At 44.3% G+C, this 16,520-nt stretch overlaps 3 protein-coding genes across 4 annotated transcripts; all 3 read right to left on the reverse strand.

Moving 5' to 3' along the window:
- Positions 1-420: 420 nt before the first annotated feature.
- On the reverse strand, positions 421-5,947 carry LOC121546833 (HMG box-containing protein 1). Of its 2 annotated transcripts, none has more exons than XM_041858076.2 (11): positions 5,900-5,947; positions 4,704-4,908; positions 4,212-4,419; positions 3,892-4,027; positions 3,573-3,684; positions 2,185-2,297; positions 1,852-2,008; positions 1,592-1,736; positions 1,170-1,433; positions 890-1,031; positions 421-770 (listed from the first exon to the last, which is right to left on the reverse strand). In XM_041858076.2, exons 1-11 carry the CDS (start codon positions 5,912-5,914, stop codon positions 753-755), a joined length of 1,515 nt encoding a protein of 504 aa, XP_041714010.1. In that variant the 5' UTR covers positions 5,915-5,947; the 3' UTR covers positions 421-752. The 2 variants fall into 2 exon arrangements, with proteins under 2 accessions (XP_041714010.1, XP_045065271.1); XM_045209336.1 differs by having other exon boundaries at positions 4,704-4,904; positions 5,900-5,943.
- A 353-nt stretch (positions 5,948-6,300) lies between these two features.
- On the reverse strand, positions 6,301-12,734 carry LOC121546226 (cAMP-dependent protein kinase type II-beta regulatory subunit). Its single transcript, XM_041857321.1, has 11 exons — positions 12,143-12,734; positions 11,526-11,561; positions 10,965-11,014; positions 10,596-10,679; positions 10,360-10,466; positions 9,864-10,017; positions 9,414-9,515; positions 8,913-8,987; positions 8,750-8,818; positions 8,404-8,548; positions 6,301-8,132 (listed from the first exon to the last, which is right to left on the reverse strand). Exons 1-11 carry the CDS (start codon positions 12,426-12,428, stop codon positions 7,993-7,995), a joined length of 1,248 nt encoding a protein of 415 aa, XP_041713255.1. The 5' UTR covers positions 12,429-12,734; the 3' UTR covers positions 6,301-7,992.
- Positions 12,735-12,944: 210 nt separating this feature from the next.
- LOC123482247 (Bardet-Biedl syndrome 10 protein homolog) lies at positions 12,945-16,090 on the reverse strand. The gene is made up of 4 exons (XM_045209286.1): positions 15,989-16,090; positions 15,021-15,142; positions 14,274-14,942; positions 12,945-14,189 (listed from the first exon to the last, which is right to left on the reverse strand). The coding sequence occupies exons 1-4, from the start codon at positions 16,088-16,090 to the stop codon at positions 13,406-13,408; spliced, it is 1,677 nt and encodes a 558-aa protein (XP_045065221.1). The 3' UTR covers positions 12,945-13,405.
- Between the last annotated feature and the right edge of the window lie 430 nt (positions 16,091-16,520).

The following is a 16,520-nucleotide window of genomic DNA, read 5'->3' on the forward strand; positions in this document are numbered from 1 at the left end:
GAGTGCTGCATCAGATGACCTGGCCTCCACAATCACCAGACCTCAACCCAATTGAGATGGTTTGGGATGAGTTGAACCGCAGAGTGAAGGAAAAGAAGCCAACAAGTGCTCAGCATATGTGGGAATTCCTTCAAGACTGTTGGAAAAGCATTCCGCATGAAGTTGGTTGAGAGAATGCCAAGAATGTACAAAGCTGTCATCAAGGCAAATGGTGGCTACTAAAATATATTTTGATTTGTTTAACGCTTTTTTGGTTACTACATGATTCCATATATGTTATTTCATAGTTTTGATACACAAAAATGTATGCACGCATGACTGTAAGTCGCTTTGGATAAAAGCGTCTGCTAAATGGCATATTATATTATTATTATTGATGTCTTCACTATTATTCTACAATGTAGAAAATAGTAAAAATAAAGAAAAACCCTTGAATGAGTAGGTGTGTCCAGACTTTTGACTGGTACTGTATATATATGTTTATTTTTTCTTACATGATTCTCTGTTTGTTTAGAAAGCAAGCATACACCTAATCACAGTAGAGTAACGTCACAGGAAGTGTAGCTGGCTCTAAAGTGTGTGTGTGTGTGTGTGCTCGTGTGCACGCGTCTTCCTCAGCTCAGGAGTGGTAGCTGGTTTGAGCGTGTACTGCCTCCCCCCATACACCCCTCTTCTCTGTTTGTCCTCCCCTCCATCGCCTCCCTCTCTTTTCTCCAGTCATCTGCCTCATCCCTCTCGTGTGTCTGCGACTCTTAGTTCCCCTGGGAACCCTGTAATGGAGAACAAGATAAAGAGAGAGGAAAGGTTAGGAACAGTTCCAAGGGGCTAATATTGAAAGTAACACCATGCTAGAGGCTTCATAGGATATGTGTGTGTGTCCTCTCCTCACTGAGTTGGTTCTCTTGCGTTTCCAGCAGTCAGGGTTGAGTCTCTTCTGCTCGTCAGCCAGAGCCTTGGCCTCCATGGTGTACATCCTCCTCTCCTCTCCTCGCATCTTCTTCCACTTCTCTCCCAGGATCACACTGATCGCTCTGAGGGTAGCACACACACACACACACACACACACACACACACACACACACACACACAATAATGTGTTATATTTACTTGATTGAGTAGTCCAGTGAATTTTTTGATTTGTTTGTACACACAAACGCGCACACACACACCTGTTGTCCTTCCCAGGGTACATCTGGGTGTACTCCAACCTGAACTTCTTTGCGAATAGCATGAATGCATTCATTGGCCGCTTGCACTTTGTGGGCGATGCCCCGCCGGCTGCTCCCAAGTCTGGCTGGCTCTTAATTGGCTTGTTGCGGTGTGTGTCTTGGTTGGGGCTGACGGCGCCCCCGCAGGACTGGGAGGTCCTACGCTGCCGGGCCATACTGCTCAGAACGTACACCGCCGACGAGTCCAGGGGAGTGAAGTCATAACTGATGTGAAAAACACAGGAACACAAAGAAGAGTCACACACTGAGACTGGGGCTAACACAGTCTTGAGCCACGGTTCAAATCCAGTGTGTCACACATGCGTTGTAAACTACAGAATGGACACTACTATCGATATTGAGCTAATGCTCAGGGGTTTTACCTCCTGAATGTGTCAAACACCAGGGAGTCGTCAGTGTGGACGGCATCTCTGTGTCCAGGAGGCAGACACACGTCTCCCACCATCAACTCATAGCACGGGATCCCATACTGCACCACGGTCAGACTGGGGTAGAACGATGACCAGCCTGCCACAGGAACATACACACGTTATAAAAACACACGTTACACACACACCTTATGCATATGTTACACACACATCACACACATTACACACACATTACACACACCCAGGCCTCCTACCTTTGTTTCTGACGTAGAACGGGTGGTCCAGCTTACACTCAGCGGACAGAAGCCACTCCCCACAGGCACCTGGGTCAAAGGTCAGCTTGAAGACGGACTGGCCGAACGCCCGGCTCTCTGTGTGGGTCACCAGCCTCAGGCCCTCACGACCATAGCCCTGAGGACAAGACACAACAGGGTTAGTGATGGGGAACTGTACTCACAAGGGGCTCACAGGGAGATAGGAGATGATAGGACAACATATTAAAGAATTTCAGTTCATCTGTGTTACTCAGGAATGCATTAGTCCACTGAGCTAGGAGGATGTGGTATTGCCTCTAAATGAGTATGTACCTTCAGGGGGTGGGATATTGCCTCTGACTCATCGTCTGAGTGTTCATCTGACACCAGTTCCTCAGCATCCTGCCACTCCACACTAGAATCCTTATGGAACCGCAGACGAGTGCCTGAGGACACAGGAAGAAATGTATAGATAATGGATTAATGATCATTACACAACAAGGTCAGGCATTCGGGGCCGGAAGTGATCACATAAACGTATACACTCAGTGGCCAGTTTATTAGGTACACCCATCTACATTTTAGTCATTTAGCAGACGCTCTTATCCAGAGCGACTTACAGTTAGTGAATACATTTTTATTTTATTTTTTTATACTGGCCCCCCGTGGGAATCGAACCCACAACCCTGTCGTTGCAAACGCCATGCTCTATCAACTGAGCTACATCCCTGCCGGCCATTCCCTCCCCTACCCTGGACGACGCTGGGCCAATTGTGCGCCGCCCATGAGTCTCCCGGTCGCGGCCGGCTGCGACAGAGCCTGGATTCGAACCAGGATTTCTAGTGGCACAGTTAGCACTGCGATGCAGTGCCTTAGACCACTGCGCCACTCAGGAGGTACCGGGTCGGACCCCCCCTTTGCCTCCAGAACAGCCTGAATTCTTCGGGGCATGGGTTCTACAAGGTGTCGGAAACGTTCAATGCTCAGTTGGTATCAAGGGACCTAACGTGTCCCACAAAAACATTCCCCACACCAGTACACAACCAGCCTGTACCGTTGACACCAGGTAGGATGGGTCCATGGACTCATGCTGCTTACGCCAAATCCTGACTCTGCCATCAGCATGACACAACAGGAACTGGGAGTCGTCGTGCCACTCCTCAATTGTCCAGTGTGATCACGTGCCCACTGGAGCCACTTCCTCTTGTTTTTATCTGATAGGAGTGGAACCTGGTGTGGTCGTCTGCTGCAATAGCCCATCTGTGACAAGCATCGACGAGTTGTGTGTTCCAAGATGCAGGTTCTGCACACCACTGTTTTACTGCGTCATTATTTGTCTGTTTGTGGCCGCATGTTAGCTTGCACGATTCTTGCCATTCTCCTTCGACCTCTCTCATCAACGAGCTGTTTTCGCCATCAGGGCTGCCGCTGACTGGATGTTTTGTGTTTGTTGCACCATTCTCTGTAAACCCTAGACACTGTTGTGCGTGAAAAGCCCAGGAGGGCGGCCGTTTCTGAGAAACTGGATCTGGTACACCTGGCACCGACGATCATGCCACACACATTTTGCCCATTCTAACATTCAATTGAACAGTAACTGAATGCCTCGATGCCTGTCTGCCTGCTTTATAGAGCAAGCCACGGCTACGTGACTCACTGTAGGAGCGATCCATTTTTGTGAAATGGGTGGCGTACCTATATTATTATGTATATATATGTACCTTTGAGGAAGCAGTGCCAGGCAGTAGGGGGCCAGGAGTGGCTCCAGCCCATGTCCTCGTCATCAGACACAGAGGAGTGACAGGACACAGCAGACTCACACTCACTACTGACCTGTAGAGAGGAGAGAGACCAGAGGGCATTATCACCAAAGCAGGATCAATTAGTTAACTAGCTAACTTCCACTTGTATTCTCAAACAACTCCATATTTCCTAATACATGGGGAAAGACGATCGACTTGAAATTGACTTGATATTCTCAGTAAAAGCAGTGCTGTGTTTGCTGCACTGGTCCATGTAGTGTAGCATAACAGATCTTACCCTGACTTGCCTGCTACGCTCCCTGTGTTGGCCTCTAGAAGGCAGGCTGCTGGAAATCAGGGGAGGCTGGGTGTGGGGAGGCCGGGCGTAGGAATGGAGGTTACTACTGGGGCCAAAGACGTGAACAGGAGTTGACCTGTGGTAGTTAGAAATGAACAGTTATGAAGTATTAAAAGGGGAGCAGGTGTGTGTGTGTGTTGTGTGTGTGTGTGTGTGTGTGTGTGTGTGTGTGTGTGTGTGTGTGTGTGTGTGTGTGTGTGTGTGTGTGTGTGTGTGTGTGTGTGTGTGTGTGTGTGTATGCGGTACAGTAACAGCCCTACCTGACGACTTGAGTGGAGCCCTGTAGCAGAGGACTCTGGGGGCCCGTGGCGATGTGAGCTAGCTGTGTGAGCCAGTGTGTGTCCGGGGGACCGGCCGTGTGAGTGTTTGTGTGTCCATCACGTTCCTGATGGGACACCCCCGCCCCCACCTGAAACATGACGGGGGCTGTCTGGTCCTCCTCCACCTCCTGCAGCTCCGGAAGGTCATCTAAGGGGAAATTATAGAAACATAATAACTAGAATGATCTGAGTTCCTTTAAGGGGTTAAATATATAAATAGAATAGTTAGAATGAACAGAGATCTAAAAGCATGATGTTTCACAGTAAATCATGAACTTGTATCACTCTGCTTTGGCTGCAAAATGATGTATAAAAGGTGATTTATAATTTTAAAGTATCGTAATGATTTACCATAATATTTACCTGTATAAAGCATAGCCTACATTACACATCTATAATCACATCATAAACATGACATTGGCTTATTATTACCGTATTCCATGTGGCTGCCACTGGTGGGGCATCCGGGGGAGGAAGGCAGGTGTTCTTCACACTGGAGCAGGTCCAAGCCCTGGTCTCTACCTGCCTCTGGCCCTGGCCCTGGCCCTGGCCCTGTGATATCCAACATACTACTGCTGCTGCTCAGAGGACTCTTAACTTCCCACACCATGTTATAATGCTTCTTTAGGTCATCTAACTGGACACAAACACACACACACACCATCCATTAATTCATTAACGTTTTATTAACAAAGTTATTGAATGTGAACACAATACAACTGTTATTTATAACTAGGGTGAACACATTTAAAATACCCAAATGCGGGACAACAGGATAATTTTACGAGAGTTTCGCGGGACAGTGTACCTTGGTGTACAACATTGGAAAGTAGGGTTGAAGTGGGAAAAGAAGGGGTGAGATGAGGAAGGGAGGGTTATGGCAGAACAAAATACGCCTATGCCATTTGTCAACAACAACAAAAAACACTCATATAATTGTATAAACAATGTACCATCATGAGTAAAATTTGAGAAAACTTTTTCCTCTCGATTTCGCAACAGTATCATGTGATGCAGGCCTTGTTTATAAATGTTCAGGACATCGCGCATGCGCATTTGAGCTCATTCATTCAATACCGTGAAAGGACGATAACTCACTCACATAAGTTTAAAATCACTAAAATATCTCACAAATAGTTCTACCCGGCGGCTGCATTGACAGCAAACTTTATTACTGCCGAGTGATTTGGTTTACAACGAAATACTTACATAGTAATATACGATCCCATTGATTTGGCAAACGCAAGTTTGGCCAAGGCTTTGTCAAAATACAGAAGTGTCGAGCTCGACAGAAAACTGTTTAAAAATCGACGACAAGTATTGGACCTTGTACTGCAATATGCAGAAAATAGTAAAACATGTCACGAGGAGCAAATGTCAATATTTGTATACAATGAAATGAAAGAATGAAAGAGGCTATACATTCGTCTCTTGCTCAAGCTGGTAAAAAAACGAAATGCCAACAATGACATTTGTATGCGATCTGACATGTCATTCGAAACTGGAGGAGGCAATGTAAAATTCGGCTTTTTTCTATGTGTCTGTAAGATTCTGCTATTTATTTCTTAATTTCATTGAACTAAACCCTTTGTCTACTGTATTTCTAATAAACTTTCTTTACAACTCACCAAAACAGTCGCCATCAGCGAGAAGTGCGAGAGATTAATATTATTCTTTTTTTGCTTCTCTCTTGTTAATTGGTTATTCAATAAGTAAATACACCCACATATTTGTTTGCGCTGTTCCTCTTGGCTGTAATCCATGTCCCTCATTTCTCAGATGGCTCTAATTGGACGACTTCAATCAGCTGTGCAACTAGCAATTGTAGTTTTTATACTGTATCAGGTTTGGTAACAGTTTTGACTACAATTTCAGGGACTGACAAAGACAGTCAAAAATAAAGGCACAGACTGTCTTTGATAAAGGTTTGTAAACATGCATGCATTTGCTGTTTGCTTTTACCTGTGTAATTTACACACCAGATGAGTTTTTTAAAAGTTTTCCAACAGTAAAAGATGCAAATGGTCAATTATTTATACAAAACCGAAGTTTATTGCAATGGAAATTCAAATAACAGTTAAGATACTGAAAATACTCAGGAAATTAGGCGTATTGTAAACAACATTACAAGACAAAGGGGAAACTGCAAAGCAAGTGCCGGAGTGGACCCTTAAAACAAATATGAAATTGAACTCTGTTTTCACACACAGAACACTAACATTAACACCATGAAACAAGGAATGGCAGATACCTGTTGTTGGCATAGGTAATTATGTGCAGAGGTAGGCAAGATAAATCCTTTCAGTTGACTGATAAAACTGGTTTAGAGATTTACTTGCATTGGAGGTTGAACATCTATCTGACAATGTATTGGCAGGTTAAAATTATGACACTTATGAAATCTCTGGTTCAAAAAGGCAAATACGGTACTAAGCTATTAAGGAGAGCAGTGCGTTGAATTACAAAAACAAAGAAGACGTTTCTTTTTAAAGGACTGTACCAAAGAAACTATGTACCGAAGTCTAGCAGCAATATGCAAAATGCTAAGAGAATTTCCCTATCTGATATTTCCCTATAAAGACACCCTGTCTATTTGACCTGTTTGGAAATATTGAGGGAATCATTACAATACAGGCAGTGAAGCTCTTAGACCAAAGAGCTCCATCATAACCGTGAACAGCTCAAAATCAGCTCTCCAAAACACCCACTGATACATCAGAAATCACATGGGAAAAGACACTATCAAAGAAACAACCTCTGACAACTTATTAACAGCTTATAACACAATAACTAGTAAAGAAATGAAGTAAGCAACACAGTCCATTCATTCATTGGTTCTGTTTAGACCAACTTTACATATGGATTTGTCAGGAAATACTGCCTTTTTTAGCTACTGAGCACCAAGTCATGTCAATGTCCCATTTGATTTAACAAATATAAAACGGTAGTTTAATAAATGATTGGCTACAAATGCTCTTTACCAACTAGATCATAAATGCTTATCCCAGGATTATAGCACAATTACAAACTTCAAGTACAATATGCGTTGTTCAATTTAATCCAAAATAAATTGCCAACTACAAATTAAAGGTACACTGAAATATATTACTACCAGCTCTATGTTGCTTTTTTGTGCTGGAAAAAAAGGTTGTTTTCATATGACATAAATTGTCCAGACTAAAATGTTAATCTAAAAAGTAGCTAATACATCTGGGAGATAAGAAACAACAGATGTAATCTTATTTCATTATTAATTCATATGCTTGTGGTAACATTTATAGGCAACAAAGAAAATACCAACATCTTTTTAAAGTGTTTTTCTGTGAGGGAAGGTTAAATGCTGGACAATAGATGACCCCAATGTTGCATTTTGAATCAAAAGCCATAACGTAGTTTATCTATTAGACAAACCTGATAAAAGTGTGTCTTAATATGTACCATTTGGATATAAGGCCAGGAATGAATCTGAAGGCCATTAACAAACACCACTATGTTCATGTATCATACAAAATACTAAAACTATACAAATGTGATTAATCTCATATGAAGTCTAAGTTTGCAGTATGAACAAACCTCTATCTATCTAAAATGGTCTGATTGCTAATGCTGTAATATTAACATAGTGTGTGATATGTGTTAAAGCAGACTGATAATAAAGCAGATCAGTACCAGGGGTATTTGGCCCCTCAGGAGAGTCTCAGCTGTCTATGCCGAGTGTATTCTATGATGCGGTGTCGTTGTTGTGAATGTCAGTGTCACTTCCGAACAGCGCGGCCAGCTGCTCGTCGTAGTTGACGATGTTCCTCTTCATGATGTCCATGCAGGGGCCCAGCAGGCGCTCAAACGCCTGCACATCCATCACTAGAACACACAAACACCACACACACAAACACACACGTAGACACACACACAGACGCAAACATAGACAAAAACACAGACAGACACAAACAGATGCAGACGCACACACACACACAACCAAACACACACAAAAACACAAGGACAACCACAACAGCTGCAGCTAATGTAGCAAGGCTATTGGATATAATCTAGACTAGAGAGCATGAGTATTGAGCATGAGACAATTCCTGGAGTGCAGTGCTCCTCCAACTGATTGCAGTCATTAGCTACTTACCTAGACACTTGACGTTTCCTACAGCGTACGCTGAAGCAGCCCGGGGCTTGTTGGTGACCAGAGCCAGCTCTCCAAAGTATTGTCCCCTGGTGCACATGGCAATCTCCACATCCTCTTCCACCCCTTCTCCGTCCTCCTTTTTCAACTGGGGGGAAAGACAGTCAGACAATACAGGACATACAGCGGTTTCCATAGGACAAACTGTATCATTGACATGCTCGGTAACAGTGCTTTCGGCTCATTTTAACCTGTCAACACTAACTCCAGACATGTATTAACATGTGCATGAATACGTATCAACAGTTCCAATAACAGTAGAGCATCCAGAAGCATAGAGTAGGCTTACCTTGTTCGTATTCATTGTTATTCGTACTTGACCAGATTCTACTATGTAGAAACAGTTAGCTGTGGCCCCCTGGAAGAACAGCAACAGTTAGTCATTTGAGTAGCACCTCTAACATTTTACATGGACTTTCTCCAAATACAGGGCTAATAAGAAAGAGAATTACCTGAGCTATAATCTGTTCTCCATCAGTGTAGATCTTGGAGGATAGAACATCCACCACACACATCCTCTCAGAGACCTGTCAGGACAAGAGAGAACAGTTGTGATAGCTGTTACAATACTCTACAGATGGAGATAAACACGCTTGTACTGTAGTTATAGGTGCTTATGGTGTATATCATTATACATTGTATATACTATAGAATGCAAAGTGTTAGAACTGTGCTATTAATGCATTATCGTCACTCAGTCAGCATCACTCTCCAAGATGTTCCAGTTTTGCATGGAATAATCCCAAATTAGTAGTTCTGACTTGTTCTTCAGGAGCTGATTATTTTTCAATCAAATAGTGGTAATTTATTTGACAATCCCTTGAAAATGGCACGCAGTTGTCAATGGTTTTAGCGGAGCTGGGGGTCTACTTGCTCCCCAGCAGGCAAATCGAACGTTCTGCACCTTACTGAGAGGTTTACTGATAACAACCTATAGAGATCACAGTTGTTACCTGTAGGGATGTGAGCAGGGGCAGTGACTCGATGAAAGCCTCGTACATCTTCCTCTTCTTGTGGTTGTTCTTTACTATGATCCTCCTGAACGTCGGTCGGTCCTGGAGTACATACAACATCACAGGCCTCAGATCATTTCAACCAAACACCGCATTACATGGTTACTCCAGTAACCAAGTTGCTTTAACACTCATCTAGGGTCAGTTTTACCGTTTTGTCCCGTAATGGTTAAGATTATGATTTCAAGAGAGTCGGCTGATGCCTTCAGACAACCCAGGGCATGTTGGCATGTTTTGCTTTAGGCATCACTTCTGTAATTCACTCCACAATCTACCGGGGGGCATAGTCTCCCATTCAAACCTACAGTATGTAACAGGCTACCTACACCTCCTCTCATCCATTTCAGCTACAGTACAATCCACTGGTTCACCCTAAAGACTTAAACCTACCATGCACCAGAGGGCTCCAACAGAGGTGGCGATGATGGTGGCAGCCCTGGGGGTGTTGTACATCAGGGCCAGCTCGCCAAAACTGCCCTGGTTGTCATAGGAACCCACCACACGCTCCACCCTGTCTGCTTTCATCAGGATGTCAAAGGTCCCTCTGGGAAAGAAGGCAACACCATAATGATAAATTAATGAATTGGATAAGTATTTATTATATGGGAAAATCTAATATCGCACCCAACTCTGGCCAATAGTAGTGCATAATACAGGAAATAGGATGCCATTTCAGACCCATCATTGCCAGTATAGCATTTCAGAGTAGGAGTGCTGATCAAGGATCTGTCCATATAATTATATTCACTATGATCTAAAAGGCCAAACTGATTATAGATCAGCACTTCTACTCTGAGATGCTTTGTGGATATGGGCCCTGGTCTCAAAAAGTGCTGTATAGACTGTCTAGTCTGTTTACAGTGTTTTGATGAATCTGAAGTCCTACCTTTCGATAACATAGAAGTTGTCCCCATCGTCATCCTGGTCTATAATGTGTTCGCCAGCCTCCACTGGCATCTCAAACATTGCATCCAGTACCTGGGACATCTGCTCCTGTTAACACAAACACAGCGATATTTCAGTGACACGGCACACAGCAGCATCCATCCATATACAGTATTTGTTGACTTTTCCTCAATGCATTTGTTTAATATATAGTCTTTCCACCCCACTTCACTTTACCGGGTCTAGGTTTTTGAACAGCAGAATGTCTTTGCAGGCCTCCTGTAGTCTGTGCCTCTGCTCGTCGGTTTTAGGATGGGTGATCTGGACGAGAGCAGAGCAGAGCCATAATTAGCATGTATTATTATAGCTACTGTATCAGGTTCAGGTACAGAGAGTCATCTAATCTCCTTCCCACCCTGTTTTACTCAGCATCTGACTTCTTATGCTGAAATGTTCTTTAGTTCCTGATAAATACACAAACGTTCAACCTAAACCAGTTGTGATCAACAAATGGTTTACAGTGGTCTAGTGGCATCACATCATTAGCTAACTAGAGGTTAAAGGTTAGAGGTCAACACCTAAGTGATGAAGGATAAGTGATCTTACCCTGGGCTCTTTGTCCTCCTCCTCCTCAGGGTTAAATGCTTCAGCACACACTGTGGAGAGGAACAAGAGTCATCACATTACACTTGAGTGCCTCGTTCAGATTTCACTCAGGATTCTAAGAGTGATTCCAACCACACCAAACCCAGGTGGTCACATAATCTGCAGTGTAATCCATGTCACCCAGCATTGTTTAAGCCTGTAATGTCTCTATAGGTGAACAAGCTGAACTCTAGACTGCTCCTGATACTTGAGTATTGTGTGCATTGAAAACCCTCTGGCTAGCTGACAGACAGTTGTGTGATCCTGCTACAGTACTATTAACAATGTGATAGTGATGACAACTGCAATTGCTGCTCTGACTGGATCAATAGTCCCAGCCACAGAGAGGATATCATGATTCCCATCAAACGCACACTTCTGAAGTCATTTCCTGTCACTGTCTGTAGAAAGCACTGGAAAAGTGGGTATTTTTGCAGATGCAAAATACAAAGGACAACCAAACCAGAGTTCGTTAGCTACAATATTACTAGATGACATAGCTAGAATATCAAACCTTCTTACCTGAAGTTCTTCTCAAGAATCTGTTGATCACTGGAGCTAATTTAAAAAAAGTTAAATGAAGATGAGGCGTATTTACTATGATATAACCATGTAACAAGGTTCTAGCTTAACAGTCTTAACCTATAATCACTGTTGATTGTTTTCAGCTAGCTAACTAACATGGCAATTAATCTAGCTAGTTACTGATGCTCACACAGTTCAGGATAGCCACTGTGGCTAACCAGACACTTTCAGAAAATGATTTCCACTCCACTGGCGAAGGTAAACAATGGGGGTTACTCAAGGTTTTGGGATGGTAGCTACCAGTAGATAGCTATTTCCCTTTGAGATGGGAGTTCATTTGCCTTTTCTTGGCCTGGCATCTGCCTCCTTTTCCCATTAATGGTCAGATAATCTCTGTTACTCAGAAGTAAAATTCTCGCGAAAGTTGTCACGAGAGATTAATTGTCAAATGGTCAGTAGATAACGTTAGTTAGCTTGGCTGACTAGCTAGTAGCATAACGTTAGTGAGCTTGACTGTCTCAGTGGCTGCTACGCTAACGTCGTTAGCTAGCTATCAAGGTTAGCAGCACCACAAGCATTACTGACTTTTCTATCAGAACGGTGAGGTTAGCTACCTACGAATTCCTCCTCCTCATCATCATCTTCTTCATTTTCTGAATCAATTTGCATGGCCTCCTCGGCAAAATTGACCGCCCTTCCACGGCTAACATTGCCACCAGCACCAGGTCGACCGTTAGCCGAATTGCGGGCATTGTCAAAGGCGGCTTCTGTCTGATTCTCCTTCAATTGGATGAAATACTGCAAGGCAAAGTCCAGAAGGTCTCCTGGCTGATTCCTCAACACTTCCACTGTAAAGCTTTGCAACAGCTCCGTCAGTCCGTCTGGGATTTCAATACTCATTTCTAATCAGTCTTTGAAGAGTCAGGCAAATAAAAATACCGGTGGCTTTTTCTGAATATAAAAAATTATATTCTAGCTCAGGCTTGTAAGGGTTGACAGCTCACTTGAAAAATTATTCCACAAACACAGCGTTTTGCTACAAATGTTGTTAACGTTATATCCATTCTCAACTTCTATTCATCTGTAGCTAGTTAGAGCTTGCTAACTTAGCTACCGCCTTTTGATGTCAACTGAATGAAAATGCCAGTAAAAATGCTTGCTACCTAGCTAGCATCATTTTACTGCTGGCTTCAGGAAACCCACACATGTGACCCAGGTATCCATGACAACCACCCATCTAGAGAAATTGAACAGTGAGCAGATCAGTCACTACTCAATCTCATGATAGCATCATTTTACCAGACAATACAGAATGTTTAGAAACTGTGATTTTACCATTCTCAAAATTCACATCAGTACATTATTCCCAATATTTATTAATGCATATATATTTTTTAACATTTTTAGTCATTTAGCAGACGCTCTTATCCAGAGCGACTTACAGTTAAGAGTGCATTCATTTTCATACTGACAGTCTAGCATAATACTTGCCTTTTGCATAAAAATTGTCCTATGTAGGCCTACACTGTGAATCTTTATTTCACAAGGAGATTCAATGTTTAATTGATACCTAAATACAGCAACTGACCTCCTTAGAAGTTAATGAATAAGAAAGATAGAAAAAGGGTGGGTTGGGCATTGTGATTTCTCCTCTACATTGGAGCTAAGGAGAGGCGATGAAGGACACAGTCTGTTCAGTCGCTGTAACAATGTAATATAACCATACTCCTATTTCATCAAATAAAAATCTGATTTATTAACATGCAAATTCATATACATAGACATACTACACAAATAGATTACTTTTTCAAGAAGTGAAAACAAAACATTTGGATGAACCATGAAACAAAAACACTAAGGAATTCAAGTCTGAGTTCTCAGTCGTCATCCTCCTCCTCTTCTCTCTGACAGGTGTGTGAGGTATTAGTGTGTAGTACAGTGTCCACAGACAGTAGACTCCTGAGGCACTGTAGAACAGCCAGGATCAGTTGATACTTACAGGACACTGACTCCACACCAGAACTAGAGCCAGAGCTTGACCCAACCGACACCACCTTTACCCCTGACCCAGATCCTGACCCAGACATAGACCCTGACCCAGTGTCAGCCTGAACCATATTAGAACCATCCGCTGCCAGAACAGCACTCGTCTCCGGCGTGTCGGGAGAGTTACCATGTTTACGTATGCAGCTGAGAGTGTGTGCGTGAGCCTCCAGGTAGCGCCGAGGATTGTGGGAGTAGATCTGTCTGGGCACACTCAGTAGAGCCTCCGCTAGCATCCCCGAGATGGCAGAGGTGTCCAAGTGTGACAGAGTGTGTGTGTCTGTGTTTGACGGAGTGTGCGTGTCTTTGTTTGCGTGTGTGTGCTGTAGGAGGGTGTGGTGTAACAGGAACTTAAAGGTCCCGCCCACGGAAAGGACACGACAAGGCTCCATCACGTCTGTGCGTGTGTTTGTGTCTGTGTGTGTGTCTGTGTGTGTGTAAGCGGTTCTGTCTGTAGCTCTAGTCCTGTGTGTGGGCCCCCAGGTAGTATGCAGCATGTGTAGAGCATCTCGTACAGCACACACACTCTGTTCCGTCTGGCCCTCTGTCAGTCCACACACAACCAGACTGTGGGTTCTGCCCCTGTCCTCTGGCTTAGGAAACCCAACATTGACGAACCTGGGAGAGAGAGAAAACCACATAATTAGAATAGTGTGTGTGTGTGAGTGTGTGTTTGTGCGTGTAACTATCCTGTTACCATACCTGTGAGCTCCCAGCACCAGCGGCCGGCAGAAGGTAACCGTAGCAACATGTTCCTGTCCAATCACGGCCCAGTCTGAGACAGGCTGGGCTCCGCTGAGCAGAGAGAAGAAGTTGAGGTCTTCTTCACACACACACTCTAACACACACACCCCGTACCTCCCCGCTGCAGCCAGGATGGCCTCCGACTGTCTGACTGATGAGAGGAGCAGAGACACTCCTAGATGCTGTAGGATGACACACTCACTCTCTAACCCCCGCCCTGACCTCACACACACACTTTCTATCCCTCTATTAACCCCACCCAGCTCCAGCACAGTTCCACCAATCAGCAGGCTGGGTTCCAGGGGTTCCGTCACCACTAGGGCCCTGATTGGTCCATGGCCGCGGAGTGGGAGTGGTGTAGAGAAATCTGCATGTATGACCTGGCCTTCCAGCAGATGGGAACAGCCAATAGGGAAGCCTGATACTGCTGTGTGCAGAGCAGGGAAGTGTTCGTTAACGAAGTCGCCATGGCAGCTCCAATCGGAGAGCAGCTCACAGGTCAGTTGGCTGATGATTTCAGCATGAGTAGGGCTGATCCGGGTGTGAAGGAAAGCACTGAGTAGGCGGCAGAGAGTGTGTGTGTCTGTTTGTCCTGGGTTGTGTGTGTCTGAAAGCCATGTGGAGCCACTCCAACAGTGATGACATCACTGAGCTCATCCAATCCAAAGACAAGCAGAGCTTCAGCCAAACGCTTGGCGCCTGCGCCTTCCCGGGGGCTTTTCGGGGTGTTTCTGTATCTCCCGTAGCAATGAGGCGAGCAGCAGGACGAAGGTCTTGGAGCCGTCTCCTGTCACCGAGCTGTGTCTCCGCACACACTCCACCACCATCTTACACACACACAGAGATTGAGATTTCTCAAACTACTGTAAGCATGAAAGTGTGTATATATCACAGGAGGTTGGTGGGACCTTAATTGGGAACGACGACCTCGTGGTAATGCCTGGAGCGGAATCAGTGGAATGGTATCAAATACATCAAACATATGGTTTCCAAGTGTTTGATGCAATTCCATTTGCTCAGTTTCAGCCATTATTATGAGCCGTCCTCCCCTCAGCAGCCTCCACTGGTGTATATGTATGTATGTGTGTGTTTGTGTCAGAGTATGTGAGCGGAGCAGAGCTGGAGCGTGCCCAAGTGGACTGGAGTGCAGAGCGAGATTCCCAAAGGCTGGAGCATCGTCCTTCTCGCCCTCTCCAATTTCGCTCCAATAGCACTCCAGCAGCGCTCACTTCACGAGCTCAGGGCATGCCTAGCCCAGCATGCATTTGTAGTCTACTTGTGTGCTGCTATAGCCCCTTGCTTTAGCTACTGTTGTTTAAATGCTGAAAGCTTAATGTCCCTGACTCCCTACCTGCCTAGTGTGTTGCACTCGCAAATGCATTTCTTTTTAGGCTATAGCCTTGAAATAATTGTAATATATCCTAAATATTTCATTTTCATTTCTTCTTAGGCTCCATATCTGGCTGCTGCCCTATTTAGAGTGTTTATATGCTGTTTAATATGACATGTAGCCTATTTGAAATGATGAGCACTTCTTACATTCACCTTTTCATGTTTATTAAAGTACATTTCATTCAAATCATATGGTTTGGTTTCAATACCTCAAAACCAAATGGTAGGTCTAGGTAATCAAAAAAATAGATGGGTTGTCCCGTGTCCCGTGTGAACAGCACCTGTCCCCCATCAGGACCAAAGCTCCTCCCGATCACTGCCTCCAGGACACTCACTGTCTGCAGTACGGACTCCAGCTGCAGACACTGAGGCTGCAACCGCATCCCCATACCCAAGACCTGAGAGATGGAGAGAGGCTACCTGTCCAGGACACACAGACCCAATTGGGTTGGCTCGAATTGGGTTAGCTGGGTTTCACTGGCTTGAATGGCAATAATTGGATTGTACTGGCCTCGCGCATAAACGCGTCACGGGCGACATTGCGTGGTGATGCACACATTTCATATCAATTGAAGTAGCTAGCTAGCCTACTTCGATACTGCGCGCCTGATCCTCAACCTCTTTTATCTTGATGAGTGAAAGGTCACTTTATGGTAAAACTATACTGACTACATCCACGATAAAACACCGAAATTCTGACTGTTTACCTGAACTCACCGTAGTGTGGAAAAGCTTCCTTTGGTTTCCTAGAGACCTCTTCCTTTGATGAGTTTGATGAGTAACTCTGTTTAAAATCTGCATGTTGCCCTCTAG

This window comes from Coregonus clupeaformis, chromosome 30 (genome assembly GCF_020615455.1).
Source record: "Coregonus clupeaformis isolate EN_2021a chromosome 30, ASM2061545v1, whole genome shotgun sequence".
NCBI lineage: Eukaryota > Metazoa > Chordata > Actinopteri > Salmoniformes > Salmonidae > Coregonus > Coregonus clupeaformis.